Source organism: Falco rusticolus, chromosome 12, assembly GCF_015220075.1.
Source record: "Falco rusticolus isolate bFalRus1 chromosome 12, bFalRus1.pri, whole genome shotgun sequence".
Lineage (NCBI taxonomy): Eukaryota > Metazoa > Chordata > Aves > Falconiformes > Falconidae > Falco > Falco rusticolus.
In genome coordinates, this window is record NC_051198.1 from 10849200 (window position 1) to 10869709 (window position 20510).

The following is a 20510-nucleotide window of genomic DNA, read 5'->3' on the forward strand; positions in this document are numbered from 1 at the left end:
TGCTTCATGTTTGTTTTTTTTTTAAAAAAAAGATGCACATGTTGGGAAACACACCATGTCTCCAAATAAGATTTGTTCAGAATGTTTCAGTCTACTCTTGAGGCTTGAGGTGAAAAGGTAGAACAAAAAAAGGAGATAAGTAAGGGAAGAATAAAAAAAAAAGAAAAAAAAATTTTTAAAAGTTTGCGTTGTAAGTTGTAGCAAATCTTGGATGACTTGAAGTCACAGAATACTAAAAGTAGTAAAACTTGAAAGAAAACCCAGCTGTAGTGAACTAGGCATCTTTTTGGGTATATCATGCCCTTCATCAGACTAAACAAGATTTAATTATGGAAAGTACCTGTTTTCATTGTATGTAGAATCCTGGCATAAAGAACAGCTGCCAAAGATGGCAAGTATGTTTGTTTATATATATACACACACACGCCTATATATGTACATTTAAAAAAAAATTATCTCAAAACTTTTGAACAAAAACCATGCAAATCTGTTTTTCTGTTGAGTTCTATGTACTTCATATTCCCTATTATGCATCCTTTTTTCCAGATGCATTATTGAGCCTTGCATTTTTTCAGGGAGCTGGATTTTTGTTATTCTTTTTAGTTTCAGCATGTGATAACTGTAAATGGCCACCCAAGAACAGCAGCTGACAAATACCCTAGAAGAGATTTGATAAAAATATATTTATACCAAAATCAGTTCCTTTTTTAATTTGAAGAGGCCTGGAAGCAAAGTCTCCCTAAATTAATTGAATTTAAAGTTACTTAAACTTAGGTTATTTGTATCACTTGCTTTAATAGCGGGGGTGGGGGGGTGTCCTCTTTTTTCCCACTTTTTTTTTTTTTTATCCAACTCTTTCTGGGTTTCAATAATCTTGTTTGATACACTCTTACTCGTTTCCTGGCTAGAGTCAGGTTCTGAGTCAGGAAGTGTCTGGACAGTATGTCAGAGGTAGGCAAGAATCCTAGAATTTCTTGGTTAAGGAAAGAAACTTGAAAACAATGTCAGTTCCCTTTGGGTGAAAGGTCATGATTTAGGTGGGCTCATGGCTGGTGTAGGTAATTGGTGATAAAGAGCATCTGCTGTTGGCTGTGCGTTGTATTGTGCTACAGTGGGTAGTTGTAGCCTTTAACTTGGAATGGTTTATGGCAGTTCACATTGCTGTTGCTTCCAGGCTGGATCACCCTGGTATTTTTCCTGCATGCAGGGCACAGGGAAGCTGCAGCTAGCCGGGAAAGGGCGCTCCGTGAGCTTGGCAACAGCGCCGATAACCCAGTGTGTATCTGCACAGTGTCTTGTGCAGCAGCTGCCTCCTTGTTCCCAAGGGGACAGTTTAAGATAGAGGTTTCAGCTGCTGCAGCTGTGGATGGTGCAGGCCCTGGGTAGCGGGCTTCCCGCTTCTCCAGCTCTGGCAGTAGCAGGCAGTGGAGGTGAGCAGCTTCCTTCATGTCAAACAGCACCTACCCAATTCAGCTGGGAAGGGCCTAGAAGCAAAGCTCTCTAGTAGGTGTTCTCTGCTCTGATGCACCCAAGCCTGCACTTACTGACTCGTCTCATCATTCTGCAAAGTGCATCTTTTTTGAGGGTGATGGGACTGTTGTAACAGAATCCACGTGGGTTTTGGAACTGTTTTCTGATTCAGATGGCAATCCTAATTTTTAGAACTTCTCATGAACCTCCAAGTTATCCCTAGATAGAAAGTCACTCCAGAAACCGTAAGAACTGACATCCGTTAAAAATGGAAATACCAGAACAAAATGGGTCTTGAATCGTGTTGGGTGAATGCAGTGTTCTGCTTCTCTCGGGGGCACGGCAGTGTTTATTTTAAGCCTAAAAAGAAATGCTGATTGTAATACAGGCAATCTACCTGTTCTAACACTTAAGATAATACAGTTTCTTTTCAAGATGTCTGCAATTTAGCAGGTAGCAGTGAGTGCTAGGAGGGGTTTATAGGGCACATCTAATAACGGAGAAGTGCTAGATACCTTCCTTGCAGAGAGTTTCTTACCACTGAGGAATTACAAGGAATGTTTTCGGGTTTTAGGTGCTTTGTCCTAACTGGTAAAATGAAGTGTCTTGTTCCCTTGCTAAGTTTCTTTTGGTCAGGACCTGACTCAGGACTTCTTGCATTTTTGTTTGAATGTATCGATCAGCGATGGCTCTCTGGATTAGCTGATCAGTGTCCAGTTCTAACAATAATTGTTGACCAGGCCGTACGGGTGTACTAGTTACTGAATTTTGTCACTGCATTTTGCTTTTCTCTCCTTTATAATCTGCAAAAGTTGGATAGAAGCCTGTCTTTGCACTGAATGCTAATTTAAGCAGGGCTCATAGTTTTGTTGTTGATCTTCCAAATGGTCCCTGTGTTTGTGTTTTATGTTAACTTTATGTAATAAATACTGATTTTAATTTTCTGTATCATTGCATGCAAATTTATGAATTCAAGTGCATGTTTCCTGGAAACAACATGTTATAACTTAGACTGAATACAATGGGATGAAAACTCAGCAAAGAAGGTGCAGTGTTTGGGTTTTGTTGGTCAGGAAAACACTTGGAGAATGCCCCAGGCTTTTTTTCAGAACTATGGAAAGCAAATTCTGGTCCTACATCTTTTTCTGTTGATACACAGTCCTGTTCAGCGCTATGGCTTGATGATATTCAGGGGTCTGACCAGTTCAAAGCAATCCACATTTTACTACTGACTGCATTTTTGGCCTTCAGGAATATTCCATTGCCCAGCTCAAGCAGGCTGGTGTACAGAAAGTCTTCAGAGTGGAATGGCAGCATTGTTGTTAACACGTCAGTTCACTTTTATCTGTAGACAAATCATTGGCAGCTCCTAGGAATGTTTCTCCTTCTGCTTGTGTTGCCTTCACAGGAAAATGGATGTTGTAGAGTAAGCCCTGTACAGACCATGCTGCATATCTGCATATTTTGGAATCTGGGGTTGGAAGATTCCTGAATTAGCGTGGAAGTCCCTCAGAACACCTCACAGCTATTTCATCACGAAAAAATGTCTCCACAGTATTACCTGCATTCACTTCTTTCTAACCTGAGGGATAGAAATTGCTGTTGAAATAAATTTGAAAATGACAACTGCAGAACCTCTCACTTGCAGTTCAAGAAGCAGCTGATGTCTGCTACAGATAGCATGGAAATAGTTGAGTAGAGCGCTGCTCCCTCTGTGAGCATCTGCCACTGATGCGTGGAGCGAGGGAGCAGCCCTATCAGCCTGATCTAAACCTCATCGTCACCAGAACCACCAAGCTTGTGCCTAAAACAGAACGATTGCTCCCTGGAAATGCGTGTCGGAGATCATAACAGGTTGAGCCCTAGAAGGCTTCACTTTGCGTTTGGTGCGGTGAGCAATCCCCGTGAGCGTTCTGGCCACGGTGTCACTGCAGTTGCCTGTTACGCTGAACACAGCACGAGAGCAAGCTGTGCTGCGGAGGCACTTGGTGCTGGAGGAGCGTCTTGCAGAACCGCTGCACTTCACAGCAGTGACAGCTTCAGTAGCACAGGGCCATTGCCGTCCTTGAGATTTCTGACAGGGCATTGCATCCATGAAGGATGGACAGGGAGGTCTTTTTTCCTCTTTTCTGTAGGCATTGCTTTTCCAGCGCCTCGTTAAATTTTTGTACTGTTTCAGACTGACTTATGAAGTTGGAATTAAGTATGACTTGCTGGCTTAGAATGGTAAGTGTTGAAATTTGGGGTAAAAATCAAGTAAAAATCCTATAGTTTTCAGGGTAATTTTGAGATCCCTGTATCTAATCGTGCATGTTTGGGTTAGCGAACTATTAGTGATCATTCTTTGTCATGTACCCTTCAACATGAACTGGTAGTGACGTTTTCTTTTGAAACGTTGATCAACAGCTCTGTTGGCTGCCTACATATAATTCTGCTCTCTTACAAATAGCTCCCAGAACAAAGTTTACTGATTTAGCCAAAATGTTTTTCAAAGAAGAGTTCAGTGTTGAAAAGCCTATTTAAATAAACAAGTGTACGAAGAACACAGAATGGATTTTAATGGACTTTCCATTAGTATTGTCCCTAAACAATTTAGAGCCTGTTTCAGCAGCTAGAGCAGTACCAGGAACATGAGATGAGAACATAACCACACAGACCATACCTTTGGCATTCTTACGTAAAAACTTTATTCCCCGGAACTGAGAAACAGTCCCCTTCTCGTAGCTGAAAGCAGTCATAGCTGAGGTATCACAAGGTCTTGGAAGATCAGGAGACAGCTGTGTTCTTTGCCACTACGGAAGAGCTCAGGAGCAAGTGATCACCTGCAGACGGGTGGACCTCGGAAGGTAAGACCAGATCCTCAGTGTTGCTGACAGCAGTGACTTATGACTCAGGAGGTGAAACAGCAGGACCAGCCGGAAGGTCTTCATGGCTTCCTTCTGGCCTGTTTTTCCTGTTCAGAGCCCAGTTCCACAGTGGCCAACTTTCCCTGCCTCTGCCCAGGTTCCTTTCCAGGTGGCCCTCACCGCCCTTTCCCTTGTTTGTGGTCCTTCCTATGCCACCTCCTTCCCATGTGTCCGTGGCAGCCTTTGTGGTAACCCTTGCTCCTTGCCCCAGTACAAGGAACATGACGGGCCCACTATCCTCCCCCTACTACTCCAAACCAATGTTTTTTTTCTTTTCCCCCTTTCCCAACCTGGAGCCTCTTCATTTGCATCACCAGCTGTAAGCCCCTTCTCCCTTTTAAGTACCCCATGGAGCCTAAGTAGGTAGGACTTGTATCTTTGAAGAGGGGATGTTCCTGAAGGAGCTGGGCGTTGGGGAAATTCTGTCGAGTAATCAAAGGAGCACCTCAAACAGCAAGTATGTGTTGGGGGACGCTGACAACGCTGAGGGCAAGCGGGGAGCTGCAGGGGTGATGGGCTGCCGGCAGAGAAGCACTGCTGGGCTGTGAGGCCGATGGGCAGAAACACGGGCTGCTGCTGGCTGCTGAGCACTGAGCCTGGAAGAAAGGCGGTTCTGAGTGAGAGAGAGGAGGGAGTCAGTATGTGACCCAGGGGGCAAGAGGGAGCGTGCCGGGAGGCTGAGACTCCCACTTGGTCTGTGCTGGTGTAGGCTGGTGGGTTTCTGAAGGCTGTTATGGTCTAGTTCTCGGTCGGCTGCGTGTGGAGGGACCCCACAGTTTTTCTGCCTGCTCTGTCGTCATGTGCTAAAGGGAAGACAAGGCTGGGCTGCATGCGCACCCGTGGGGCACAATCCTGCTGTGGTCTGTAATGGCTTCTCATCTTCTTTGTGCAGACGTCCCAGTTCAGAGATGATGCACGTCATATCAACCTTCCTAGTGTCCACCTGTCCTTTAGGTTTAGCAGTCTAGCTGAATGCATGTTCTCCTGAGGCGCTGGGCAGTACAGGTGAAGTTAGCAGGAGGTAAGTGGTATTTATTCTGCTGTGAATTGAACTTGGACCCCCCACAGAACCTCATATCTGCAGGGTGGAAGAGACTCTTCCCTCACTCTTGGAGACTGGAGCATTCACGATCTGGCATCGAAGGCAGGACCGGTACAGGCAGCCCTGGTGCTTGTGAAGTGTTGCCAGTGGTGTCCGAGGGCTTGTTTTACAAAAGGGTGGGAGCCCGTCCGGTTGCAGGCTGTGTAGGAGTCCTGCAAAGGTTGCTAGATAGTGGTGTGGATCCTTCAGTGTGCTGTTTCACGGCTTCTTCAAGTGCATAGGATACGATTTTGCCTGTGAGGGACACGTGAGTGTGGGGAGTGCCTTGCTGGGGGAGGCTGTGTGTGGGCAACCAGCTGCAAAGTCTCCTGGGGTCGGCTCTGTGGCCGGGCCCGTGCCAAGGATGCAGCGCAGCAGCCTTGCACAGGACACCAGCTTGTTTCTGGTCCCTGTGAAGCCTTCGGCTCTCTATCAAGAATACAGTTCCAGAAATCTGGGTCTCGACTGTGGCCATGTTTGTCAGGGCCTGCGGTGTCTTGAGGACTCTCTGTTTCTCTCTGTTCCAGTCAGGTTTGGTGTCTCAGTCCCACATCACATTTTAGTCTTGGTCAAAGGTGAGGTTTAAGTGCCACACCTCAACCTTTCTGGTCTTTTCAGCAAACTGTAGCTTCTCCAGGACTGTGTGATCACCGTACTGTTGCAGGGCAGGGGGTGAGTTTTGTTTAGGCTGGGATCTCTTAAGCTTTCAGTTTGTCTGTTTCTGGAGTCTCCAACTCACCTGGAGTTAAAAAGCGTGTTGTTGTCAGTCTGCAAGCTCTCACGTGTGTTCCCAGGTGCCTGGGTCTCACAGCCATGTTACAGAAAACTGTTTCTGAAAGAGTAGAAGTGGGGACAAGATGTGAGAAATATATTCTTGGAAAGTAACGTCCCATTGCTCATCCACTGATTGATTTATACCTACACACCCCCCCACCCCACCTTTAGATTCAGTGCTAGGAATGATGCTATTGCGTTGGTCCTAGCAGAGGGCTTGTGTGATCTGAGCCATCCGACGGCTTTTCTGATTGAGGACACCGGCTGAGTTACCACCAGAAACAGGGACATCCTTGAATTTATATGTGTTCTGGAAGTGGCAGGCTGGTAGGGTTAGGGTGAGAGCTGGGTTATGGTTAGCATCCTTTCTGGAGTTAGACCACTAAATACTGCAATACCTCTCCATTTAAAAGGGGGACATGAGCCCCTCCTCATCTGGTCCTTACTTTCCGTTGGGGAGAGCCATTTCTGCTAGGATCGCTGTAATGGCCCATGTCTTTCTAAGAGCTGAAGGCTGCCATTTGCAGATGACTAGCTTTCCTTCTGTGGCATTTAAGAGTGAGTTAGTTAAGAGTTCTTTCTATAATAATACCTTTAAGGGGGCGCTTTCTTTCTGGCAAGTGTCAGCCTGCAATACATGTGCCTGCCACAGGATGGCAGCAATCGGTCACCTTTGAAGCATCCTCGTTCAGTTGAGTGTTACATTTCAGGATGGAAGTCCAAAGATAGACTATTCACACTAGATCACTCTGTGAAGATGATACGGCAAGCACAGGAAAGCCTTTGTGTATTTTTTATTCCTTATTAATGACAAAAATGTTTTACAAATTTTATTACAATATGATAATTTGCTTCACTACAAAAGCTGGCCCAGGGGATGAGCTCTGAATACCTTATCATATAGTAGTTTATATGGGTGTTCGTTCTTTGGGGGATTAAATGCTGAGGGTGAGGTATGTAATCTCTTTTTAATGCCCCCCCAGTGAGTATATATTTAATTCTTACCAAAATCTGAGGGGGTTCTACCATTAGACCTGGGTTTCCAATGCCTAAGGTCTCCTAAAGGATCCATCACCGCAGTGTGATGGGGTCTCTGCAGTGTGATGCCCAGCTGATATACCTTCAGTTTCCCTGGAATTCAGTGCCTGTTTGAAGGCATTCAGTGCCTGGAACCAGTCATTAGTGTGTTAATGTTTATGCACATTTACTTACGGCTGGTTTGCTGTCACCTTATTGAAACAATAGATTAATTATTACATCCAGGTTTCTTTTAAGTCACTCATAGCGGTCCCCGGCTGGTTCTGTGGTCACTGTCAGCTGTAATCAGTGATCTGCCCCAGCACTGACAGGTAAAAGCACTGTATTCAGTAAGACACTGTGAAAGCTGAAGGGGATTTACAGACCATGTACAGGCTTCTGTGAAATGAAATTGTTCTTTGAAAGTCCTATTTTGTGGAAGCTGAGCCTTTTTGTTAGAAAATACAGTTTTAAAAATCAAAAAGTGCAGGCATAAAACACGGTTTATAGCCAGCACGCTCTCTGCTGTGGCAGACTGTACGTCCTGCTGCCTTCTGCCAGGGGTGCCCATCTCCATCTGTGCCACCCCAGCACCGGTGTGAAGGGCCAGGCTCTCTTCCAAGGCACTAAGGTTTACAAATGTGAATCATGCTAATCAGGGTGGTGCTTCAGCGGTTCACAGAACCAGGGGGTGAAACAGCCAGAGCTTCAGCCTCTCTTCTTACCAGTTTGGGTATCTGCGCTGTGAGTCACAGGTTAACTCAGCCTCTTCTCTCCTTTGGTCGAGGTGTGTTCATAAGTCTACCTTTTTCACTTAGAACACCACCACCCCCTTTACCTTGGAATATTTGGAGGGCCTTAGGTGCAGCCCCTCCGCGTGGGGTCAGAAAGGCAGGATGCATGTCAGTGGGCAGAGCGCAGGAGGGTGCAGCACGCGTGGTGGCATGCCCGAGGTGAGGCCGCCACAGCTGGGAACCGCAAAACAGCAGGAGATGTGTGTGTGCTCTGGGAAGAAGGAGGCTACCTTATGTCTCTGGAGCACCAGAGACCAGAAACATTCCCAACAGGGCATAAAACCAGGGGTGAGGCAGTCGGCATGGTGGCTGGTGTGAAAAGGGGTTTGAGGAAGGCAAGTGACAAAGCTCTGGGCTTCAGGAGAACAGACTTGGGCTCCTTCAAGCAGCTTGTAGATGGGGTGCCCAGCTTCACAATGACAGAGGTAGCAAAGTAGAAGAGTAGCACAAAGGAAAATCTGTGCCTGACAATGAGCAAAAAAAGGGTGCTATAAATTTCAAATGTCTTGCTAAAATAATAAGCTCAGTATGGAGACCCTAGTACCAGGCAAGACACGAGACTTCTCAAAGCTATTAATAGCACTCTGCAGGTAGACTTCCCTGGCTGCCTCTGCTAGCCCACATACCAATGTATTAATTGCTCTTCTGCAGCAGTCCGCCAAAAATATGCTTGGTTTTGTCCATTCTTTTCCCTACGCAGGTGATGGAAAGTGTCTTCCCAGCTGTTTAACATCATGTCCCTTTGGAGTCTGAGAAGTAATTTTTGGTATTTGAAGGAAAATATCCCGAGACGATATAATACTGGGATGACACATTTCTGTATGACAGAGCTGGATAATCTGAGGCTGTGCCAGAAATAGTACAAGAACCGCTTCTGCTCCTCTTTACTGCAGAACCCTTTTTCCCATGGTGTGGGAGACGGGCTTCTTCCCAGTGCCAGCTGTGCATGATGGGGGTAAGTTGGGGCACATCCACATCTAAAATGAGAGAAAGCATACTCTCTGGTGACTGGTGTAGAGGTGCTTGCCATCAGAAACCAAAGCCACATGTGGAAAGCCCTGAGGGGGGTAAAAAAGGCACAGCCCAGATCTACCATCATCGAAGGTGTCAGGCCAGAGGTAGGATCGAGGACTTGTTTAACAAAGCTTATCTCCTGCTCATCCCTGAGATTTTAGCAAGTGTACATAAGGAGAGGGAACAACTGAGCCATTTGGCACGACCGGTATGATCTCATGCGGGATGCAGATTTAGGTTATAGATTGAAAGATTTAGGAGGATAATTCTGAATTAGATGTGTTCAGTCAGAGCTCTCCGCTTGTCATTCCTGCAGTGCCCGTGCAGGCTTCTGAGCTGTGTGCTGCAGCACGGGGATGGCGTCGAGGAAGCATGGTTTCCCTCTGCTGTTCACGCAGCTCAGAAGATTTTCATTCTTAGCTAACAACTGGTTGCAGTCTTTGTATTCATCCAGTCTCAGTCTCCTGCTGGCAGCAGCTTTTCTTCCCAGAAGTCCCAAACAGGGTGAAACACACAGCATTTCTTCAGAGAGCCGTCTCGGCTGCCGTGCTGTGGATGACTTGCCTGGCTGTTCTGCTGGGGGAAGAGAAGGAACCTCTTGGAAAACAGAGGCGCGACCTTCTGCCTAAGACCAAGTGCTATCATATTTTGTGAGTTTGTCACTTGGAATAACCTGGATGTCTTCCAGTGTGACTTTGTCTTGCCCCAAGTGGAAGAGAGCATTCAGTCGTAGTACTGACACAGTATGGATAGGTCTAGCAGCTCCTCTTTCCAGCCAGGCTGTTAAAGGCTCAGTTTTTGTAGCCTTTTAAAGAAAACTCTCAATAGCCTTGAGCTCTACAGTTCTCCTTCTCAAACCACACGATATGATTGAAAACATTATGAGGGAACAAATACATTTGATCACTGGCCTAGCACTAGAAAAGATCCGTAAAACTCGCCATGGGTGCAAACAAGGCTCAAATCACTTAACTGATACGTGACCAAGCCCTGAGCTTGGCAGGTAGCTGTTGGGTTTCCCTGGGCAAATAAAATGTCCTTTGTGGAAAGCCTTGGCACCCTAATGGTAAAAAGTGCTATTTAAATTTTAGGCTTTATTTTTCCAGTTTGCATTGGTTAAGTGACCTGAGGACTTGCTGACAGTGTTTTGAAAGCTCACTTTTTGTGTGTCCATGAACAGTGATGGTCTCTGTTTTCCCCTCAGCAGATACAGCCCTGGCTGACCTGCTCAAAGGATTATGAGCGAAAGCAGTCAGCGTGGTGCAGTACCTGACTCCTTGGCCATGTTGTCAAGCTGCACAGTTTTGATGTGAGTAACTTCTCACCTCTTCTGACCTCACTTGGTAGCATGTGCTCTTGCCCAAACAAGCAGCTCATTTACTTATACACCAAGCAAACAACCCTGAAAAGCTGATACTGCGCCTTTTGAAGTGCTGAAGAACTTTGCCGTTCATTTGCAAGGTCAGAGAGGCTATATTTTTCAGGCAAGCCACACTGAAATCCCTGCTGGAGTTGTTTGTTCCTGTTTCTTCTCTGAGGTTATCTGCTTCCATCCTTTCCCTAAGGTGCTGTCAGAGCAGAGTCCCTGCAAACAGTGCTGGTGGTTTAAAACTTTCCAGGTAAAGAAGGGGTGATGTTTTCTCTTCTGTAGGGCTTGTGTTGTGCCGAGTCTTTTTTCTTGTGTAGGGGTGCTGCATTCAGTGACATGGAAAGTCATTTGTAGCCCCGTTCTTCAGTGGAAGCTACTGATACCTATTACCTCTCCATTGCTGTCAGCCTTTTGATTTAAAGTTGCAGTGTCAGTGTCGTTTTGTAAAGTTATCAACTTAGAAATGTGAAATGCTTGAAAGTTTTAAAAATAAAAAAAAATAGTGATATTTTTGTCTCTAGATACGTCTTGCATCCGTGTTTACCATGAGAAAGGCTGGCACCTATAGCCTCTTTTTGTACCACCGTGGCAGCCTGCAGACTGCTGAGGTGACGGTATCTCTGTCTTATGTAAAACTGATAATCCCAGCCTTGCAGTGGGGACACAGACAGATACCACTATTGCCCTTTCATAACATCCTTTTAACACAAGAGGTTAGGAAAGCATGTTAGTAACTCTCACTTGGTATTATTAAAGGCTGAGGAAGCTTTTCCTGAAATGTAATCCATGCGTCTGAAACTACTTCTCTGTTGCAGGTGGTTGGGACTGGCACATAGCTTAAAAATTGCCAGGGAGGAGCAGGCTGACAGAGTAATGGCATGCATGCTTTTTCTTTAGGAAATGATGGTGAAAAGCAGTCAGCTTCAAAAAAAAAACCACCAAAGTGAGAGACTCTACTTCTGGTTTTGTACAAGTCCTTGGTTTTGGATGGGAAAGAAAATACATGAGCACTTCATCTCCATGAAATCCTTATAGAAGGGACTGCAAGGAGAATCAGCCTTTCCCTATACACAAAAGGTTTGGGAAGAGAGAGTGGGATGGGCAGTGGTGATGGGGGGAGGTACGGGCTGAAGTGCTGCCACAGGCACAGACATCTGCCTCTGTGCCCTCATCGTCCCTTTCAGATTCCTGCCTGGAACTTTGTTTGAGCTGGTTTAGCTGTGACAGCTATTTTTTTATTATTATTATCAGGTGACTATTTCCTGTTTTATTTATTTCACTTTTTAATAATCATGGCATATAACCACAATTTTTGTACAGCCAGAAGCAGCAAGTAGTTATTCTGTGTAGAACAAAATCTTTATGACACCATGTTAATGTTGCAATGTAGGAGAACGTGGACCTGGCCTGGCAGTGGGGGGCTTGCCCATGGCAAAGGTGAGAGGCATGCAGACACGGTGGGATAAGAGGAGAGGGCACAGGATGGCAGTTCAGCAGCAAACAGTTAATGTAAGCCTGGGAGCACAGCAAAACCAGCTGACAGGTAGCAGAGAAAATAGATAAGAACTATACAACGTATTTAAGACATTTTTTTATATAGGACATTCAGACATAATGTGGAGTTGCAGACCAAATAAAAAGAGCAAGGTGTAAAGCACAGAAAATGTGCAAAAATAGCCCCAAGACGGACCTTAGAAAGAGAAGGAAGAAAGCAGCAGCTTCAACATCATGCTCCTCCCAGCAAAGAAAAGGGAGAAACCTCTAGCACCACCATCAGACTCCCTCCCAGCAAAAACCTAGGAAAACTGATGACTACCTGTAACCATTCCCTCCTCCTGACTGAAGACAACAGCCCAAAGACTTTCATGAGCAGTGGAAGGGAGAAGGGTAGATGCTAGGAAGTGTGTGTTTTATTGAATTATTGAGACTTTTTCCCATGTTAGTATTCTTTATTTCTTTTCTTTTGCCATAAATTAAATACATTTTTATATGCTTTGTTTGCCTTTTTTTTTTTTTTCCTGTATAATTCCTAATTTGCAGTAGCTTGCTTATTCCCTAGAACGCAACTTTAAGATTGCCCTGATGTTAAAGTCTTGCTGATGCATGAAATGCTGGGGGTTTTCTTCTGCCTTTTCTGCAGAGTGATTTCCTCACATGAGTCGAAGTGACAGTTCATTTGGTGCACCTGCCTCTTACAGCGTACTTCAGAGTTTGGTAAGTACGTTTTGCCTTTTTGAACCAACACCTAAGGAAAAAATTTCACATCATCAAAAAAAAAAAGAAAGAAAGACATTTGTTCACAATAATCTGTAATGAAATGTCATTTACAATTAGCAACAAGCAAGCATGCCCTGTACTGAATATATCTGAGTGTGAAGGGTAGCTCGGGTTTTGATCTTGTTTGTAGGGATCAGTTTTCATGGCTCACAATATTTGCAATGTCCATAAATTCTGCAAGAGATTGCAGGCATGTGATATGCAAGCCCGTATTTCGAGAAAATGAGACTGGATTCCGACTCAGCCGGGGCACAGAAGTGCTGCTGCAACACAGATGGTAGAAGTGCCCCAGTGACAGAACACTGAAGTCAGCCACTGCTTTGAAGTAGGTTAGTCGAAATCTGTACTATAATGAGCTCACCGAGGATGACTGGAAGGCTTTTAAAGCCAAAAAGCCAAGTTTTGCTAGAGCAAGAACTACAGTAACATTTTTTTCAATACAAAAGTGTTCAGTTTGGAAATAAAAGTGCTCAAATCTTGAACTCTGGCGTGCCACGAAAAAGCTCCTGCCTTCCAGCCACATTTCCACCCTTTCTCAGTAGTTGCTGAGAGTTTCTTGTCCCTCTTTTCCTTAGTAAACTCTTTCTGTTGTCCCAGAAGCAGGACTTTGCGCTCTTCATTGTGATCTCTCATCACCAAATTCAGCTGCCCAGAGGGGTTTAGTTCTCTTTAGCATCGCCTAACCTACTCAGCACAAGTTCAGCTCAGAGCATGGAGTTTAAATAATAGAAAGCCTCAGCCACCTAATCCGCACAAGGCACTCTTCCCTTCTCCCAAATCATCTTTCAGTATGAAAGTAGCGTATATTTGAAGCTGCAAGATAGTTTGTTTTCATATTAACATCAATCTAAACACAGCATTCCCTGCGAAATTGTTAATTTTGAACTGTATACTGCAGTAATAAGCACTAACCAAGCATTTTTTCTGACAGGTAATTTTCTAGATCTGTCGCAAGCTACAGAACACAATTCCTCAGAGAAATGTTAGCTTTCAGGATTAATGACACTAAGAGTAAATTATGAAGCAGAGTAGGCTAAACTCCATTAAAATCATGGCAGAAACATGGATTTTACAATATATTAATTATACGATCTAATAATTTTCATAACTGAATTTGGCAACTAACTTAACACAGGAGCTGAAATGTGGTTTGGATATTCAACCGGAGAATGCAGCGAGCACATTTGTTTTCATGCTGAAATATCACAGCAAGGGGACAGCATAGGGTTAAAGAGGCATGTTTTGAAACATGAATGGCAAGCCTGTTTCACATTATGATCACTTTTCAATTTAAATCTTTCAGGCATGTTTTTCTGCTACAAAGTTGGAGGTGCGTATGTTACCATCAGTTGAACCTTGGCAATGGAAGAGCAGATTCAGGTCAGCTTTCTTACAGGTAAGCTCCCTAACTGGCATGCAGCTAGCACAGTCATTCCCATTCATCCGTTGCCACACTTGAAGCACTACTGACTCGACCTGTTTATAGGTCTTTCTCCTTTCAGTTCAGCAGATGCTAGAAAAGATCCTGTGCACATAATTTCAACAAGTGTATTTTCTTGGAAGCAGTGAACGAATACGTGATCAGATTTTGGAAAAATCATCTGTTACTGATGTGAAATGCATTTTCTGACTGCCTCAGTGAAATCCATAGGCATAACTGATCACTGCATGATTATTCTTTGCAAGACGAAGTGATGTCTTGTTGGATATTGGCAGCTTTTTTTCACTTTATAGTCTAACAAAAAATGTGAAGTAGAAAGGAAAATAATTTCTTTTTTAAAAAAAATAGTAGAGATTTTCCTACTAATATACCATTGGATTTTCCCTGAAACCCCCCTGATTATTTCTGTAAAATTTCACAAAATTTTATGCCTTCCAGAGACAAAACTGTATTTTTATTCCACAGAGGCAATTTCTATGAGCTTATGGTTTACTTTAACCCATCCTTTCTGCATATTTTTCCTTCTGCCTCCTTGCTCTTTTGTCTCTTTCTTTAATCCATGTGTAACAGGTATCATGCAAAAATAGTGCTGTGAGGATTTACGCTGGCATTCTGACAACACAATTCCTTTGGCAACCGCGACGTTCTCAGTGCTCCTCGAGGAAAACAGGTGTTTGTTAGGAACATACGTCATGTGTTTTCTGTCACACACAAGTTTTAATTCCTAGGGCTTTTCAAGTAGGATGTAGTGGAAACAGTCAGTAGCTCGAACTCTAACGTAACTAGGGTGAGTATCTCAGGCCAGCTAATGCTGCTGTGATGCTTGCCTTCTTATGCTGGTATGTTATGTCACTTGAAAGCGTTTAGAGAGGTAGACAGGGATTAAAAGGCTGTAGCACGTTTTTAGCAGCCCAAATAGGAGCTACCTGCTGGCTTATATCCGCTCTAAATTGGCTTTGCCTGCTGCCTCGGAGGCCATTGGTGGGCTTGGAGCGTCCATAAAGTGGCCTCTATCAGCCTCTTGTGCCGTAACCCGTCATTTCATCACTTGCCTTAATCGGGTACCCTGAGGTATTGATGGTTTTAGAGGGTTCCTTCCTTCTTTAACCTTCCAGTAACAGCTGCGTTAAACCCTCAAGCGCAGCCATGAGTATTAATTTCTTACATTCTTGTATATGTAGCGTAGAAGTTTCAGCTTCTGTTAGACTTGAAAACGTGGCTTGCTGGTCTTACAATCCACATTCTGCTTTTACTGGCATGGGTGAGGCCATTAGTTTCAGCCGGCAGGGTGGTGCGCAGGGCGCTCTGCTCGAGGGGCTGTGCAGCCCCCTCCCCGACGGCCTGTGCGGGCTGGCGGGAGGGCTGAGGTGCCGGCGGGGCAGGGCTGGCGCCTCCCGGGCCGCCTCGGCCGCCATGGCTGGGGGCTTGCAGCCTCCCTCCAGCAACGGCCCCTGATTTTTCCCACCCCCTGCCACGCCTGGCAGGCAGGTCACAGTGGGGGGAGCACACGCGTGTGAGGTTTGGGGGGCAGCGGGAGCCCACAGCGGGGGCCATGGCACCACTCTCCCAAGGCGTGCTTGCATTGCTTCTGCCTCTGCTGCGGAGCCGGCCTGTAGCTCCTACCTGCTGCGGAAAGGAGCCCTTTGGGGTCCTTTCAGGTCCACATCAGGTTTTTCCACATGCCTTCCCACAGCCATAGCTGTGTTCAACACAGTAATTTCTCCGTACCACCACACTGGTCTAGTTTTCTCCTTTTTATAGAACTCCCCGCCGTGTGTACTGCTCTAATCTTTCCAAGCAGAGGTGCCCAGGGGTAATCTCTGTGAGGCCAGTGAACTGGTCACCACCACAGTGCACGAAACGAGGCGGCTCTAATCTGCAGAGGGAGAGCCTTCCTCTCGTTTGGAGGTACAGCAACCTGCAGACAGATGAAAAAAAACACAAGGGTCGGCAAAGCCTCTGTCCTTTGTTGAAGGATGCCATTGGAGGGAGTAAGGAGAAAACGCAAGCCGGCCAAGATATCAGTCACTTGGTGTAGTGTGTGAAGACCAGTGATGGGGGGGGAATTATCAAAAGTGATGCTTGAACATGGAAAACAGTTCACCCCAATTTCTCTTTGTATCAAAAGTATTTTTGTTGTGACTTTTGGGTTGTTTTTTTGATCTCATTATTATTGCAAGGTGCAAGGTCTGGCAGAAGACTTTCTCATTGAAATGGAAAGTTTCATTGAAGTGTCCATGGAGCTGCAGTATTTATATGAAGCCAAATGAAACTCACAGCTGGGAAGTCAAAATTCAGGTTCAGGATATCAAGGCAAATAGTATGATTTTCCTTTTATTGTAGCAAGCAGGAAATAATGATCATTGTTACTTTATTACCTTTTAAAGTTCTTATACCTAAAGAGGCCACATGCCTGTAAATCGTACCGTTTCCTTGAACGGCTTGCATGAAAAATACTCCCTGCTGGTTGTCCCTGTCCCTAGTTAATCAAAGTCATGGGCACTGGCATATGTGTGACAACAGATGCTGAACTCAGACTTGAAAGTCCAGGCCTGTGCCAAACACCACGGAAAAACTGCTTGTGCATGAAGGGAAGTGGTCAGCAAGTATGTTCGGCCACCTCAGCGCTGCCTGTGGCACGCAGATCAGCACGCCCTATGCTTGCTGTGAGCATGGCTTCCTGCCAGGGGGACACCAACACCCAGTTCCCGGGTACCAGGTCCTGGCTGCACAGCAGGAGTGACAGCAGGAGGTAAGATGTGCCTCATCGCAGGAGAAAACTTGTCAAGGAGCTGTTATCTTCCCTGTCACAAGGCTGAGGGATTTTGCCCAGAGGCCCTGGACTTGTCCTGCAAGCAGGCTGCTGGGTGACTGATTTGTTTTCCACAAGTAAAGGGAGCTTGAATCAGGTCAGTGGTTTTTGCCCAATGTAAAGTGTCACCCTTTTCCACATCTTTCTCTTTGTAGTTGATGAAATACACTCCAATGAAGATATGAACGTCCAAGGACAGAGGCTTTGTGATGGGCTCTCAGCTGAGGACCTCTTCTTCGACCCAAGTTCCTTGTCCTGAAGAGCAGGTGATATTGCTGGGCTTTGTTGTGGGCCTTCTTGAACACCTATGACTGTCCCTGAGCACTGCTTTCAGGCACTCCTCCATCCCAACCCTCCCGCTGAACAGCGACCCACTGACAGATGGGCAGGTAACCAGCTAGGAGCAGCTGATGTAGCTCAATGCTGAAAAGCTGTGATTGTGTGCGTATCCTCTGTGAAAACTGGAGCGTGTCCAGGGCTTTGCTGGGGACTGCAGGATGCTTAAATGGCAACCTCAGAGAGCAGCACCATGGCAGAGGAAAGGCTGCGTGTGCCGGGCATGCCAGACAGCCTTGTGAGGGGTGTGCACATGGCCAAGCGATGCTCAAAGCCAAGGTGGTGGTGGGAATATTGGGGGCAGCCTGGGACTGTTGCAGGAGCACAGCAGTGAAGGACTTTGGCCTGGAGAGCGCTGCTAGGGCCCTTTTTAATTACCAAGCCGGTAAGTCCCAGGTCACTCTGTCACAGTCTGCTAAGCAAGGTGTTTTAGGAGGCTTGTCAGGGTTAAATTCCAGCTGCCTATAGACAGACTTAGGAAAAGTCTCTCCAAAAAATCAGCAGGTGGGCTGTGGCTAGCAGTTGGGAAAATCAGGCCACTTGGCTGCTTAAATAGGATCTGCAGGAACTGCCAAACCCATGCTGCAGACTGTAAGTTGGAGAAAGCACAGCATTCCAGCGACTGGTACAAGAGCGAGATGGCTGGGGCCAAGTTAAGCCTAGCAAGAGACTTCAGGAAAGCAAGTGTGTGGGTCACTGTCCTCACCATCAGCAGGAAGGTAGGAGGCTTCTATCTTTCACCACAATGTGGCTTCTCCTCCATTCTTACTGTGAAGGACTCCTCCTCCCCTTTTATTCTCGTCACATTACCTTTATTCCCCTCTCTCACAGTAAGACTGTCATAACAAACTCAGGAAAAGCTTGACAGGAGCAATCAATCTGCCTTGGGAGGGACAAAACCCACCCGTGGACAGTGGAGGTTCCCAGTGAGGTTCTTTGCTTGCTTCGGCCCGGGTACCAGCAGCGGGGCTGGTTTGCTGCCCAGGGTGGGAAGGGACCAGCCGGGCAGGGCAGGGAGACCCCTCTCTGCACCAGCATTTCGGTGCAGTAAGAGTGTGTTGCGCACCAGGAAACCTTTGCTGCTTCAGATGAATGCATTCAGACTCAGATTTCTTAATTATGCCTACAACCTGATTGGTAGGAGGAGCCATACCTGAAATACAATCATCAATACCTCAGTAAAGGCTAAAAACGCTCCAGCCTGACTTACTTAAACCACGTGTAACGTGTTGCTTCAACAAGACAAGATCACATTTTTCAACAGTGTGGGAAAATCCAACTATACTTGAAGTGTACTAGGCTGGAGGGTACTTAGCAGTCTAAAAATATGATTCAGAGGAAGATAATTTCCAGTAGAGGTTGAAAATAAATTTATCTTCATTTCTTTTAAAATTAGCAACTATCCTGCTAGTAAAGTAACTTCATAGCTGATTTCTTCTGCTGTGTTAACATCACATTCTCAGGTGGTGACACCTCCCTGCTGCTTTTTACTCTGCCTTTTTTTGTTTGTTGAGGGGTTTGGGGGGTTTTTGATGCGTGGTTGGTTTTTTTAGAGCTGTATGAGATTTTTCCTCAGTTTCATTTAAATTAAAATTATGTTTGTGGGTATGCCTGTGAGCCTGTAGGTTATGTGGTATCACCCTATTTTAAAGGAATTTGTCTGATTGAGAGATACACACTCTTCATTAAAGGTTTGTGCAGGTAGCAGTAAGAAGGATATGAGGAAATCTGCCGTCTTGTGCTGGCTGCAGATTCACAGGCTGTATTAATAGATAGGATTACTGAAGAAGAACAGGTCAGAGGGCTGCAAAGCTCCTGTCCCTTGAGATTTCCTTCTTTAGATCATTAGTCTTGTTGAAGAGCTCCCTTGAATACAGGGAGCAGAAACTGAGGAAAAGGCTGGAACCATTTTATTTTTCTGGGACACACTGAGGGAAGTGCAATTTCTGAGTCATAAGCTCCGCTGAAAATGCCTGGTCAGTCTTCTTCACAGGCACCTTGGAGGAACAACAACATCAGTTTTCTGAGCAGGGAGGCAGCTGTAACAGAGCAAGGAGAGACTATCATAGGTTTCTACCTACTGGCTTTAGGTATGTATTCAGCTGGGATGTGAAAGGACACTCCTAAGTAGAGTTTGGTATGAAGTTCGAAGTGATGCGTTTGGATTTCAACCCTAATGGAACAGGATGTTAGAAAACACAACTTTTTTCTGCAGCTATTACAAGATCAGAGGTACAGCTTTCATTTGTTAAAAAGAGATTAATAATCAATGCAGGCATCTCGAGGAAAAAAAAATAGTCAAGCCTGTAAACTTTTAACTAATGTTCACTATACTTAATATGTGAGAAGAGAAAAAAGTACCTTATCAGAAGTACATAATACTTCTGTATCTTCTTGTGTTCTGGTAGCACTAAATGAATGTTCTGTGATTTCCAGCGTTTTGGCTGCTGGCAGTCAGTTGGCGTCCTACAATTACCTCCTGCAGAGACAGAAAATACAGTTCTGTAGTTTTAAACATTTTTTTTTAACTCTTTGTACTGCTCTTGCTTTAAACATTTGATGCAATAGAAATAAACTTCTTCAAACAGGACCTATGAAAGATCTAAGCAATAGAACATTGTCTTGCGTTAGCAGTCACAGTACCATGTGTTTATTTTGGTTCTGCTGCAAGACAGCTATTTTCAGTGTATAATAAGGATTTGAAAATGGCACCCAATATGAATTCACTTCGATTTCAGAGCGCTTTCGGTTTGTTTGTTCAAATATTGTCTATTTGTGGCAGGCTCGTTGCAGGATACAAGGAAACTTTATGGAACTTCCAAGAGTGCAGGTTTGTTAGGTAATCAAAATTTCCAACCATAAAACCTCACAGGAAAATGCAAGAAAACGTAACTTTTATTAAATCTGTTCTTATAAACAGCATATACAAAAACGTTTCTGTTTTAAATGATTGCTCTAAACAGATTTTTTTCTTTTTCTAAGCTTATTATGTATTTCAAGTAGCTTAGTAGCCCTCAGCTTATGCTTGAGAAAGATCTGTAGAAGTTACAATGTAAAATGCTAAGTATTTCAATATGTTTACACGAGACTTTCTTTTCTTACCTATAGAAACCAGGGAGGAAAAAGTTGTGTTTAGAATGAAAAGAGGGATTCTAGCAGTAAAATGTGTGGCTTCTATCTTAGAAGACTTTTAGAAGAGTGCCCATAAGGTAAATCAGA

The 20510-nt window shown here is 44.9% G+C and overlaps 1 protein-coding gene across 1 annotated transcript in view; it reads left to right on the forward strand.

The window, feature by feature from the left end:
• The first annotated feature begins 19084 nt into the window (after window positions 1-19084).
• The window catches only part of LOC119156292 (opsin-5-like), a 36320-nt gene continuing 34894 nt past the window's right edge, over window positions 19085-20510 (forward strand). Inside the window, exon 1 of the mRNA XM_037405913.1 lies at window positions 19085-19381. Coding sequence (XP_037261810.1) covers window positions 19261-19381 — 121 coding nt within the window. The 5' untranslated portion in view covers window positions 19085-19260. The remainder of the gene's footprint in view (window positions 19382-20510) is intronic.